Source organism: Scyliorhinus torazame, chromosome 3 (genome assembly GCF_047496885.1).
Source record: "Scyliorhinus torazame isolate Kashiwa2021f chromosome 3, sScyTor2.1, whole genome shotgun sequence".
In the NCBI taxonomy this organism is placed as follows: domain Eukaryota; kingdom Metazoa; phylum Chordata; class Chondrichthyes; order Carcharhiniformes; family Scyliorhinidae; genus Scyliorhinus; species Scyliorhinus torazame.
This window is the reverse complement of record NC_092709.1, coordinates 346,949,419-346,962,146: the sequence shown is the minus strand read 5'-3', so window position 1 is coordinate 346,962,146 and position 12,728 is coordinate 346,949,419. Positions and strand designations below refer to the sequence as shown.

At 48.2% G+C, this 12,728-nt stretch overlaps 1 protein-coding gene across 1 annotated transcript in view; it reads left to right on the top strand.

The window, feature by feature from the left end:
• The window catches only part of dysf (dysferlin, limb girdle muscular dystrophy 2B (autosomal recessive)), a 427,787-nt gene that overhangs the window by 393,797 nt on the left and 21,262 nt on the right, over positions 1 to 12,728 (top strand). Inside the window, exons 49-51 of the mRNA XM_072497740.1 lie at positions 543 to 631; positions 3,479 to 3,574; positions 9,399 to 9,540. Coding sequence (XP_072353841.1) covers positions 543 to 631; positions 3,479 to 3,574; positions 9,399 to 9,540 — 327 coding nt within the window. The remainder of the gene's footprint in view (positions 1 to 542; positions 632 to 3,478; positions 3,575 to 9,398; positions 9,541 to 12,728) is intronic.

The following is a 12,728-nucleotide window of genomic DNA, read 5'->3' as shown; positions in this document are numbered from 1 at the left end:
TGAACCGCTGCAGTACATGCGGTGTAGGTCCATCCACAGTGCTGTGAGAGAGGAGGGTTCCAAGATTTTGACAAGGAATGGCAATATATTTCCAAGTCAGGATGGTGGGTGACTTGGATGGGAGCTTCCAGATGATGGAGTTCCCATATGTTTGCTGCCCTTGTCCTTCCAAATGGTAGAGGTGGTGGATGGTAGAGGTGGTGGGCTTGGAAGGTGTTGTCTAAGGAGTCTTGGTGAGTTGCTGCAGTGCACCTTACAGAAGGTACACATGGCTGCTACTGTGCGTCAGTGGTGAAGGGAATGAATGTTAGCCTCTCAGCCACGGTTGATCATTAAGTAGAGGAGTCCTCTTCTTTAAAAAGCCTGACGGAAGGGCCAAGGTTCTTGGTGGAGGACGTTGCAGAGCATAAAGTAATGCAGGAGATAGGAAGGTTCAATAAGGGAGGTCGAGTGGATGAAGCCCTTCCCATGGAATCAACCCGATGTAATTTTTACCTATTGTCTCACAAGATGCATTTGCTTTTCATTTTCCTGTTTTTCAGGGCAAGATCCAACTCTGGGTGGACATCTTTCCAAAGTCACTAGGACCACCAGGACCCCCATTCAACATCACTCCTCGCAAAGCCAAGAGGTGAGATTCCTTCCCTTCTACCACCCCTTACTATGCTGCTGTGTAACTTGGGATGTAAGGGTTTGCACCAGTCCCAAACAGTGTCAGTGTTCCCAGACAAAATTCTTCACAAACCTCGGAATGGAAAATTAAACATGATCTCGAAGGCATTTGACAAGCTAGTCCCACATCTTCAACTATAGGTGGGCGAATGCACTTATGTGGGACAGTGTAGAGGGAGCTTTACTCTGTATCTAACCCTGTGCTGTGCCTGCCCTGGGAGTGTTTGATGGGGACAGTGTAGAGGGAGCATTGTTCTGTATCGAACCCCGTGCTGTACCTGCCCTGGGAGTGTTTGATGGGGACAGTGTAGAGGAAGCTTTAATCTATGTGTAACCCTGTGCTGTACCTGTCCTGGGAGTGTATAATGGGGACAGTGTCGAAGACTATTCACTCTATATCTAACCCTGTGCTGTACCTGTCCTAGGTCTGTTTGATGGGAACAGTGCAGAGGGAGCTTTACTCTGTATCTAACCCCGTGCTATACTTTTCCTCGGAGTGTTTGATGGTGACAGTGTAGAAGGAGCTTTACTCTGTATCTAACCCCATGCTGTACCTGTCTTGGGAGAGTTTGATGGGACAGTGTGGAGGGAGCTTTACTTTGTATCTAACCCCGTGCTGTACCTGTCCTGGGAGTGTTTTTTGGGGACAGTGTAGAGGGAGCTTTGCTCTGTATCAAACCCCATGCTGTACTTGTCCTGGGAGTGTTTGATGGGGACAGTGTAGAGGGAGCTTTACTCTGTATCGAACCCCATGTTGTACCTGTCCTGGGAATGTTTCATGGGGACATTGTAGAGGGAGCTTTACTCTGTATCTAACGCCATGTCCTGGGAGTGTTTGATGGGAACAGTGTAGAGGGAGCTTTGCTCTGTATCTAACCCCGTGCTGTACCTGTCCTGGGAGTGTTTGATGGGGACAGTGTAGAGAGAGACATTCTCTGTATCTAACCCCATGCTGTATCTGTCATGTGAGTGTTTGATGGGGACAGTGTAGAGGAAGCTTTACTCTGTATCTAACCCCGTGTCCTGGGAGTGTTTGATGGGACAGTGTAGAGGGAGCTTTACTGTGTGTCTAACCCTGTGTGCTGGGGGTGTTTAATGGGGACACTGTAGAGGGAGCTTTACTCTGTATCTAACCCTGTGTCCTGGGAGTGTTTGATGGGGACAGTGTAGAGAGAGCTTTACTCTGGGTGGACATCTTTCCAAAGTCACTAGGACCACCAGGACCCCCATTCAACATCACTCCTCGCAAAGCCAAGAGGTGAGATTCCTTCCCTTCTACCACCCCTTACTATGTCCCGTGTGACTTCACTAGTACAAAAGGTGAAGTCAACTAGTACAAAAGGTGAAGTCACACGGGATCAGGGGTGAACTGGCAAGGTGGATACAGAACTGGCTAGGCCATAGAAGGCAGAGGGTAGCAATGGAGGGATGCTTTTCTAATTGGAGGGCTGTGACCAGTGGTGTTCCACAGGGATCAGTGCTGGGACCTTTGCTCTTTGTAGTATATATAAATGATTTGGAGGAAAATGTAACTGGTCTGAGTAGTAAGTTTGCAGACGACACAAAGGTTGGTGGAATTGCGGATAGCGATGAGGACTGTCTGAGGATACAGCAGGATTTAGATTGTCTGGAGACTTGGGCGGAGAGATGGCAGATGGAGTTTAACCTGGACAAATGTGAGGTAATGCATTTTGGAAGGGCTAATGCAGGTAGGGAATATACAGTGAATGGTAGAACCCTCAAGAGTATTGAAAGTCAAAGAGATCTAGGAGTACAGGTCCACAGATCACTGAAAGGGGCTACACAGGTGGAGAAGGTAGTCAAGAAGGCATACGGCATGCTTGCCTTCATTGGCCGGGGCATTGAGTATAAGAATTGGCAAGTCATGTTGCAGCTGTATAGAACCTTAGTTAGGCCACACTTGGAGTATAGTGTTCAATTCTGGTCGCCACACTACCAGAAGGATGTGGAGGCTTTAGAGAGGGTGCAGAAGAGATTTACCAGAATGTTGCCTGGTATGGAGGGCATAAGCTATGAGGAGCGATTGAATAAACTCGGTTTGTTCTCACTGGAACGAAGGAGGTTGAGGGGCGACCTGATAGAGGTATACAAAATTATGAGGGGCATAGACAGAGTGGATAGTCAGAGGCTTTTCCCCAGGGTAGAGGGGTCAATTACTAGGGGGCATAGGTTTAAGGTGAGAGGGGCAAAGTTTAGAGTAGATGTACGAGGCAAGTTTTTTACGCAGAGGGTAGTGGGTGCCTGGAACTCACTACCGGAGGAGGTAGTGGAGGCAGGGACGATAGGGACATTTAAGGGGCATCTTGACAAATATATGAATAGGATGGGAATAGAAGGATACGGACCCAGGAAGTGTAGAAGATTGTAGTTTAGTCGGGCAGTATGGTCGGCACGGGCTTGGAGGGCCGAAGGGCCTGTTCCTGTGCTGTACATTTCTTTGTTCTTTGTTTGTTGTTTGTTCTGTGTCTAACCCCGTGCTGTACCTGTCCTGGGAGTGTTTGATGGGGACAGTGTAGAGGGAGCTTTACTCTGTATCTAACCCCGTGCTGTACCTGTCCTGGGAGTGTTTGATGGGACAGTGTAGAGGGAGCTTTACTCTGTATGTAACCCCGTGTCCTGGGAGTGTTTGATGGGACAGTGTAGAGGGAGCTTTACTCTGTATCTAACCCCATGTCCTGGGAGTGTTTGATGGGGACAGTGAACCTCTTGGATATTATCATTAAATGGCAACATAACCGATGTTTCTTCTGGTGAAGCTGTTGTATTTCCTCTATATCTGTTCCAGCTTCTTCTTGCGCTGCATAATATGGAACACCAATGATGTAATCTTAGACGACCTCAGCATTACAGGAGAGAAGATGAGTGATATTTACGTGAAAGGGTAAGTACTTTTCTGAACTCAATTTCTTCTTGTTTTGGTTTTTATGGAGTGTCACACGGGTGAATTTTGCAGATGGGTGGGGGGGATTGGGGTGCACATTCCTCAGGGTTCTAATGGAAAAGTCAGTTGTCAGCTCACCGACTTTAAGAATAGCTGCTCCGCAGCGATGATCCACTGGGGGCACCCTTAGCATGGTCAATGTGGGGCGGAAGAGCCGTCCTTGTGAGCTGACGGCCAACCTAATTGGCTGAACAGCCAGGCCCAGCCAATGCAGGGTCCACACGGGAGCCCACAGGAGGAGGTCCACGGATACCGCACTTGCAGCAACGTGCATCTTTAGATCAAATAGTTTGGATGGGGTGGTGTTTGTGCAGTGTGTCCAGGAAGCTTTTCTAACGCAGTATGTAGATTGTCCGACCAGAGGAGGGGCAATATTGGATTTAGTACTGGGTAATGAGCCAGGGCAAGTGATAGATTTGTTAGTGGGGGAGCATTTTGGAGATAGTGACCACAATTCTGTGACTTTCACTTTAGTAATGGAGAGGGATAGGTACGTGCAACAGGGCAAGGTTTACAATTGGGGGAAGGGTAAATACGATGTTGTCAGACAAGAATTGAAGTGCATAAGTTGGGAACATAGGCTGGCAGGGAAGGACACAAGTGAAATGTGGAACTTGTTCAAGGAACAGGTGCTACGTGTCCTTGATATGTATGTCCCTGTCAGGCAGGGAAGAGATGGTCGAGTGAGGGAACCATGGTTGACAAGAGACGTTGAATGTCTTGTTAAGAGGAAAAAGGTGACTTATGTAAGGCTGAGGAAACAAGGTTCAGACAGGGCATTGGAGGGATACAAGATAGCCAGGAGGGAACTGAAGAAAGGGATTAGGAGAGCTAAGAGAGGGCATGAACAATCTTTGGCGGGTAGGATCAAGGAAAACCCCAAGGCCTTTTACACATATGTGAGAAATATGAGAATGACTAGAGCGAGGGTAGGTCCGATCAAGGACAGTAGCGGGAGACTGTGTATTGAGTCTGAAGAGATAGGAGAGGTCTTGAACGAGTACTTTTCTTCTGTATTTACAAATGAGAGGGGCGATATTGTTGGAGAGGACAGTGTGAAACAGATTGGTAAGCTCGAGGAAATACTTGTTAGGAAGGAAGATGTGTTGGGCATTTTGAAAAACTTGAGGATAGACAAGTCCCCCGGGCCTGACGGGATATATCCAAGGATTCTATGGGAAGCAAGAGATGAAATTGCAGAGCCGTTGGCAATGATCTTTTCGTCCTCACTGTCAACAGGGGTGGTACCAGGGGATTGGAGAGTGGCGAATGTCGTGCCCCTGTTCAAAAAAGGGACTAGGGATAACCCTGGGAATTACAGGCCAGTTAGTCTTACTTCGGTGGTAGGCAAAGTAATGGAAAGGGTACTGAAGGATAGGATTTCTGAGCATCTGGAAAGACACTGCTTGATTAGGGATAGTCAGCACGGATTTGTGAGGGGTAGGTCTTGCCTTACAAATCTTATTGAATTCTTTGAGGAGGTGACCAAGCATGTGGATGAAGGTAAAGCAGTGGATGTAGTGTACATGGATTTTAGTAAGGCATTTGATAAAGTTCCCCATGGTAGGCTTATGCAGAAAGTAAGGAGGCATGGGATAGTGGGAAATTTGGCCAGTTGGATAACGAACTGGCTAACCGATAGAAGTCAGAGAGTGGTGGTGGATGGCAAATATTCAGCCTGGATCCCAGTTACCAGTGGCGTACCGCAGGGATCAGTTCTGGGTCCTCTGCTGTTTGTGATTTTCATTAATGACTTGGATGAGGGAGTTGAAGGGTGGGTCAGTAAATTTGCAGACGATACGAAGATTGGTGGAGTTGTGGATAGTAAGGAGGGCTGTTGTCGGCTGCAAAGAGACATAGATAGGATGCAGAGCTGGGCTGAGAAGTGGCAGATGGAGTTTAACCCTGAAAAGTGTGAGGTTGTCCATTTTGGAAGGACAAATATGAATGCGGAATACAGGGTTAACGGTAGAGTTCTTGGCAATGTGGAGGAGCAGAGAGATCTTGGGGTCTATGTTCATACATCTTTGAAAGTTGCCACTCAAGTGGATAGAGCTGTGAAGAAGGCCTATGGTGTGCTCGCGTTCATTAACAGAGGGATTGAATTTAAGAGCCGTGAGGTGATGATGCAGCTGTACAAAACTTTGGTAAGGCCACATTTGGAGTACTGTGTACAGTTCTGGTCGCCTCATTTTAGGAAGGATGTGGAAGCTTTGGAAAAGGTGCAAAGAAGATTTACCAGGATGTTGCCTGGAATGGAGAGTAGGTCTTACGAGGAAAGGTTGAGGGTGCTAGGCCTTTTCTCATTAGAACGGAGAAGGATGAGGGGCGACTTGATAGAGGTTTATAAGATGATCAGGGGAATAGATAGAGTAGACAGTCAGAGACTTTTTCCCCGGGTGGAACAAACCATTACAAGGGGACATAAATTTAAGGTGAAAGGTGGAAGATATAGGAGGGATATCAGAGGTAGGTTCTTTACCCAGAGAGTAGTGGGGGCATGGAATGCACTGCCTGTGGAAGTAGTTGAGTCGGAAACATTAGGGACCTTCAAGCAGCTATTGGATAGGTACATGGATTACGGTTAAATGATATAGTGTAGATTTATTTGTTCTCAAGGGCAGCACGGTAGCATTGTGGATAGCACAATTGCTTCACAGCTCCAGGGTCCCAGGTTCGATTCCGGCTTGGGTCACTGACTGTGCGGAGTCTGCACGTCCTCCCCGTGTCTGCGTGGGTTTCCTCCGGGTGCTCCGGTTTCCTCCCACAGTCCAAAGATGTGCAGGTTAGGTGAATTGGCCAATGATAAATTGCCCTTAATGTCCAAATTGCCCTTGGTGTTGGGTGAAGGTGTTGAGTTTGGGTAGGGTGCTCTTTCCAAGAGCCGATGCAGACTCAAAGGGCCGAATGGCCTCTTTCGGCACTGTAAATTCAATGATAATCTATGATTAATCTAGGACAAAGGTTCAGCACAACATCGTGGGCCGAAGGGCCTGTTCTGTGCTGTATTTTCTATGTTCTATGTTCTGGGTTATTCGGTCGGGGAAGGACCAGGACTCTTGGGGGTCGAGGGCATTGAGGATCAGGTTTTGGAAGCCAGAAAGTGCAGCATAAAATGAGGCTATGATCTTGGGTGAAGTTCGTCAGATGGGCAGATGGGAACCCTCCTCGCCCCCAAAAAGATGGACCCCCCCCCCGCCTTTTGGTCCCACTTGCAAAGATAGCAGACCAGCCTTCCCATCTGTGCCGACATTGAGGCAGAATGAGGCCAAGAATCGGGTGGTTACAGGTGTTATGGGCCAGGATTTAGAGAACTCCAAAGTATATCATAGAGATCACCTGACCCACAACTTTTACTAGATTGTGGTCTGGGGAGCACACGGCCCACTCTTTAGGTGTGGTGCAGCAGAAATCTAAAAGTATTTTTTAAAGCAAAACAGTGTTTATCCTGTGAACTCCGTTAACCTTTTTAAAACGTACAGTGAACATCTTAGCAACCATTAATTCAAATACAACCCCCAAAGAATACAACACTCCAAGTAATCCTTAAACTTTCCTTTTAACATCCATAAGACAAAAACCCTTTTTACAGAAGCACATCAGGTTTAAATTCTCTACTGAGAGCAGTTATCACTCTGAATTCACCAAATGATCTAGAGATAGTCTTTAGATTGCAGAGAGATCAAAATTGCACCTCCTTTGGCTGGCTGCAGCTCCAACACTAAAACAAAACTAAAAAACACAGACACACCCAAGCTGTTCCTCAAAACCAAACTAAAAAGCAGAGCCAGAGCGCAGCTCCATCCACACTCTGACATCACTGCAGCCACTTGAGCAGACAAACATTTCTTAAAGTGACATTGCCATGACACAGGCTTCTTTATGTCCAAAGACCGGCAGGATGCCTGATGCCCCACCCATCCACAGTAATATGGTGGACAGCTCGGAAATAGGAAAGGTATTGGGTTCGTCACCTGTTGTATTTGATGTGACCCCCCTCCATCACCAGCCTGCAAGTCGGCCAGTGTGGCAGGGTGTAAAGTTCCTCCAAGAAACCCGCCGTCAGCCTAACTGGTCCATGCCGGAGTCAGTGCTCCAGCTGAGGCTCCTCCCACCCATAGTCATCTCACCCCATCAACCCATCCATCTACTCCCTTCTCCCTCATGTGTTCCTCTGTCCTCCACCTTCTAAACCATTCACCTCAACCACTCGCTGAAGAAAGTTTCACATTCTCACCATTCTCTGGATAAAGACTTTTCTCCTGAATTCCTCAAGGGATTTATTAGTGACCTGCCTATATTTGTGGATAGGGGGCGGGGGGTTACATCCATAATAGCTGCCATCGCAGCTCAATGGCAGTATTCTGATGTTGGCTGAAGGATAAATTCTGGTCAGGAAACGGAGAAGTACGTTGCTGATCCACTTCAAAGTAGTGCGACAGAACTCATTCGCACGGCGAGCAGTTGAGCTGAATGGTATAGATGCATCAAAGGAGAGGCTAAATATACACATTGGGAAGAAAGGAGTTGAAGGATATGCCAGTGATGATGAGGGAGGAGACTCACATGGAGACCGGGCTGAATGACCTGTTTCTACGCTGCCGACTGAAAACAGAAAACGCTGGATCAACTCAGCAGGTCTGTGGAGAGGGAAACAGCGTTAACGTTTCACATCCATTTGACCTTTCTACGGAACCCCAAGGACTCGAAACGTTAACTCTGTCTCTCTCTTCACAGATGCTGCCAGACCTGCTGAGTCTTCCCAGAATTTTCTGTCTTGATTTCAAATTTCCAGTATCCGCAGTATTTTGCTTTCATTATGATGCAATATCTCTCCTTGTAGCCAGTGCCGTATTCTGTCAGCTAGCCGCTCCTGTGAAGAACAAAGAGAACAAAGAAAAATTATAGCACAGGAACAGGCCCTTCGGCCCTCCAAGCCTGCGCCGATCCAGATCCTTTATCTGTGTCGGCAATTTTCTAAGGATCTGTATCCCTCTGCTCTCTGTCCATTCATGTATCTGTCTAGATACATCATAAATGATGCTATCGTGCCCGCCTCTACCACCTCTGCCGGCAATGCGTTCCAGGCACCCACCACCCTCTGCGTCAAGAACTTTCCACGCATATCTCCCTTAAACCTTTCCCCTCTCACCTTGAACTCGTGACCCCTAGTAATTGAGTCCCCCACTTTGGGAAAAAGCTTCTTGCTATCCACCCTGTATATTCCTCTTATGATTTTGTAGACCTCAATGAGGTTCCCCCCTCAACCTCCGTCTTTCCAATTAAAATAATCCTAATCTACTTAACCTCTCTTCATAGCTAGCGCCCTCCATACCAGGCAACATCCTGGTGAACCTCCTCTGCACCTTCTCCAAAGCATCCACATCCTTCTGGTAATGTGGCGACCTGAACTGTACGCAGTATTCCAAATGTGGCCGAACCAAAGTCTTTTCCAACTGTAACATGACCTGCCGACTCTTGTACTCTTGAACTCTTGCCATGCAAGGCACGACATCATTTTAGACTTTTTTATTCATTCACGGGATGTTGGCATCTCTGGCAAAGCGGGCATTGATTGCCAAACCTTTAATGCCCCTTGTAATTAAGATTACATAACCAAAAACAGGGGGATGCACGATCTGCTGGACTTGAAGCGGTTTCCACTTAAAATTGACAACGTGTGACATTTCGCTGAGACACTCCAGACCGCAGTGGGATGCGTTCGGTGAACTGTGCTTGACCATGGCTCTCGCTCTGTCACCAGGTGGCTTCTGGGCTATGAGGGCAACAAACAGAAGACAGATGTTCACTACAGGTCAATGGGGGGAGAAGGAAACTTCAACTGGAGATTTGTCTTCCCTTTCGAATATCTGCCCACTGAACAAGTCTGTGCCATTGCCAAGAAGGTGAGTGAGAGAGAGCAGTAAGTATGCAAGGGAGAATGTCTCACTTATAACCTGCCTGATCGTCAGTCACAAACACAGGCTCAAAGTTTTCTAATTGCTTCTTCTATTTCTCGTTGCTCTGAGTTGTCTCCCCTTCTCCAAAAGGCCATGGTTTCCTCCCATAGTGCCCTCTGCAAAGAGTCGAGTCATCGCTGCCCCCATGGGAATTAAATCACTTCCCTTTTTTTATTCATTCATGAATGTGGGCGTCGCTGGCGAGGCCAGCATTTATTGTCCATCCCTTGTTGTCCTCCAGAAGGTGTTGGTGAGCTGCCTTCTTGAACCGCTGCGGTCCCTGAGGTGTAGGCACACCCACTGTGCTGTTAGGGAGCGATTCCAGGATTTTGAACCAGCCACTGTGAGGGAACGGCGATATATTTCCAGGTCGGGATGGTGAGTGGCTTGGAGGGGAACCTCCAGGTGGTGGGGTTCCCAGGTATCTGCTGCCCTTGTTCTTACAGGTGGTAGTGGTCATGGGTTTGGAAGGTGCTATCGAAGGAGGCTTGGTGAGTTGCTGCAGTGCATCTTGTAGTCAATGGTGGAGGGTTTGAATGTTTGTGGATGGGGAGCAATCAAGCGGGCTGCTTTGTCCTGGATGGTTTTGGCCTTCTTGAGTATTGTTGGAGCTGCACTCATCCAGGCAAGTGAAGGGTGTTCCTTGTAGTGGAGGAACTCCCCAGGCTTTGAAGAGTCAGGAGGTGAGCTCCCCTCTCCAGAATAACCAGTCTCCAATCTCCACTTGTAAACAGAGTTTTTATGTGGCTGGGTTCACTTCATTTCTGATCAATGCTAACACGAGGATATTGATCCTGGGAGATTCTGTGATGGGAATGCCAGGGAATGTCAAGAAGGGGTGATTAGAATCTTTCTTGCTGAAGATTTTGATTACTGAGCAATTTCATGGCAGAAAGGTTATTTGTCACCTCTTATAGAATCATAGAATTTAAAGTGCACAAGGAGGCCATTCGGCCCATCGTGCCTGCACCGGCCCTTACAAAGAGCACCCAACTGAAGCCCATGTCTCTACCCTATCCCCACAACCCAGTAACCACTACTTATCATTATTTGGACACTAAGGGCAATTTAACATGGCCAATCCACCTAACCTGCACGTCTTTGGACTGTGGGAGGAAACCGGAGCACCTGGAGGAAGCCCACGCACACACGGGGAGGATGTGCAGACTCTGCACAGACAGTGACCCAGCCGGGATTCGAACCTGGGACCCTGGAGCTGTGAAGCAACTGTGCTAACCACTGTGCTACCGTGCTGCCCAAACATTAATAATATCCCCGTTTGGTTTACCTGGCACAAAGGTCTGAGAGCTTTGTCTTGATCGTGGAGTGTGTAATAATTCCAGGAGGCACGGAGTAAAAGGCCAAGCTGCTTTACATTAAATCGACAATGAAGCCGGACCTGCAGCGCAGCCCAGGGCAGTCAGGAACTGCTGGTCCAGGTCTGGGAGCTGCATTTAAAGGTCCCGTTGGTGGGACTCCGCCCACTCATCGCAAACTCGTATACAAGAAGACCATGGGAGGTCAATTAGCGATCCTGCGTGGTCCTCGCGAGTGTTATCACAGACCGAGGGAGATTGTTGATGCTACACTTGCTAAGGGACTGTTTGGGACATGTAGAGGGGGTTTTACTCTGTATCTGATGCCATGCTGTACCTGTCCTGGGAGTTATTGATCGGGACAGTGTAGAGGGAACTTTACTCTGTATCTAACGCTGTGCTGTTCCTGTCCTGGGAGTGTTTGATAGGGACAGTGTAGAGGGAACTTTACTCTGTATCTAACCCCGTGCTGTACCTGTCCTGGGAGTGTTTGACGGGAACAGTGTAGAGGGTGCTTTACTCTATATCTAACCCCGTGCTGTACCTGTCCTGGGAGTTATTGATGGGACAGTGTAGAGGGAACTTTACTCTGTATCTAACCCCGTGCTGTACCTGTCCTGGGAGTGTTTGATGGGATAGTGTAGAGGGAGCTTTATTCTGCATCTAACCCCGTGCTGTACCTGTCCTGGGAGTGTTTGATGGGGACAGTGTAGAGGGAGCTTTAATCTGTATCTAACCCCGTATTGTACCTGTCCTGGGAGTGTTTGATGGGGACAGTGTAGAGAGAGCTTTACTCTGTATCTAACCCTGTGCTGTACCTGTCCTGGGAGTGTTTGATGGGGACAGTGTAGAGGGAGCTTTACTCTCTATCAACTCCGTGCTGTACCTGTCCTGGCAGTGGTTGATGGGAACAGTGTAGAGAGAGCTTTACTCTGTATCGAACCCCGTGCTATACCTGTCCTGGGAGTGGTTGATGGGGACAGTGTAGAGAGAGCTTTGCTCTGTATCTAACCCCGTGCTGTACCTGTCCTGGGAGTGTTTGATGGGACAGTGTAGAGGGAGCTTTACTCTGTATCCAACCCCGTGCTGTACCTGTCCTGGGAGTGTTTGATAGGGACAGTGTAGAGAGAGAGTTACTCTGTATCTAACCCCGTGCTGTCCCTGTCCTGGGAGTGTTTGATGGGACAGTGTAGAGGGAGCTTTACTCTGTATTTAACCCCGTGCTGTACCTGTCCTGGGAGTGTTTGATGGGACACTGTCGAGGGAGCTTTACTCTGTATCTAACCCTATGCTGTCCCTGTCCTGGGAGTGTTTGATGGGACAGTGTAGAGGGAGCTTTACTCTGTATTTAACCCCGTGCTGTTCCTGTCCTGGGAGTGTTTGATGGGGACAGTTTAGAGGAAGCTCTACTCTGTATCTAACCCTGTGCTGTACCTGTCCTGGGAGTGTTTGATGGGGACAGTGTAGAGGGAGCTTTACTCTCTATCAACTCCGTGCTGTACCTGTCCTGGCAGTGGTTGATGGGGACAGTGTAGAGAGAGCTTTACTCTGTATCGAACCCTGTGCTATACCTGTCCTGGGAGTGGTTGATGGGGACAGTGTAGAGAGAGCTTTACTCTGTATCTAACCCCGTGCTGTACCTGTCCTGGGAGTGTTTGATGGGACAGTGTAGAGGGAGCTTTACTCTGTATCCAACCCCGTGCTGTACCTGTCCTGGGAGTGTTTGATGGGGACAGTGTAGAGAGAGAGTTACTCTGTATCTAACCCCGTGCTGTCCCTGTCCTGGGAGTGTTTGATGGGACAGTGTAGAGGGAGCTT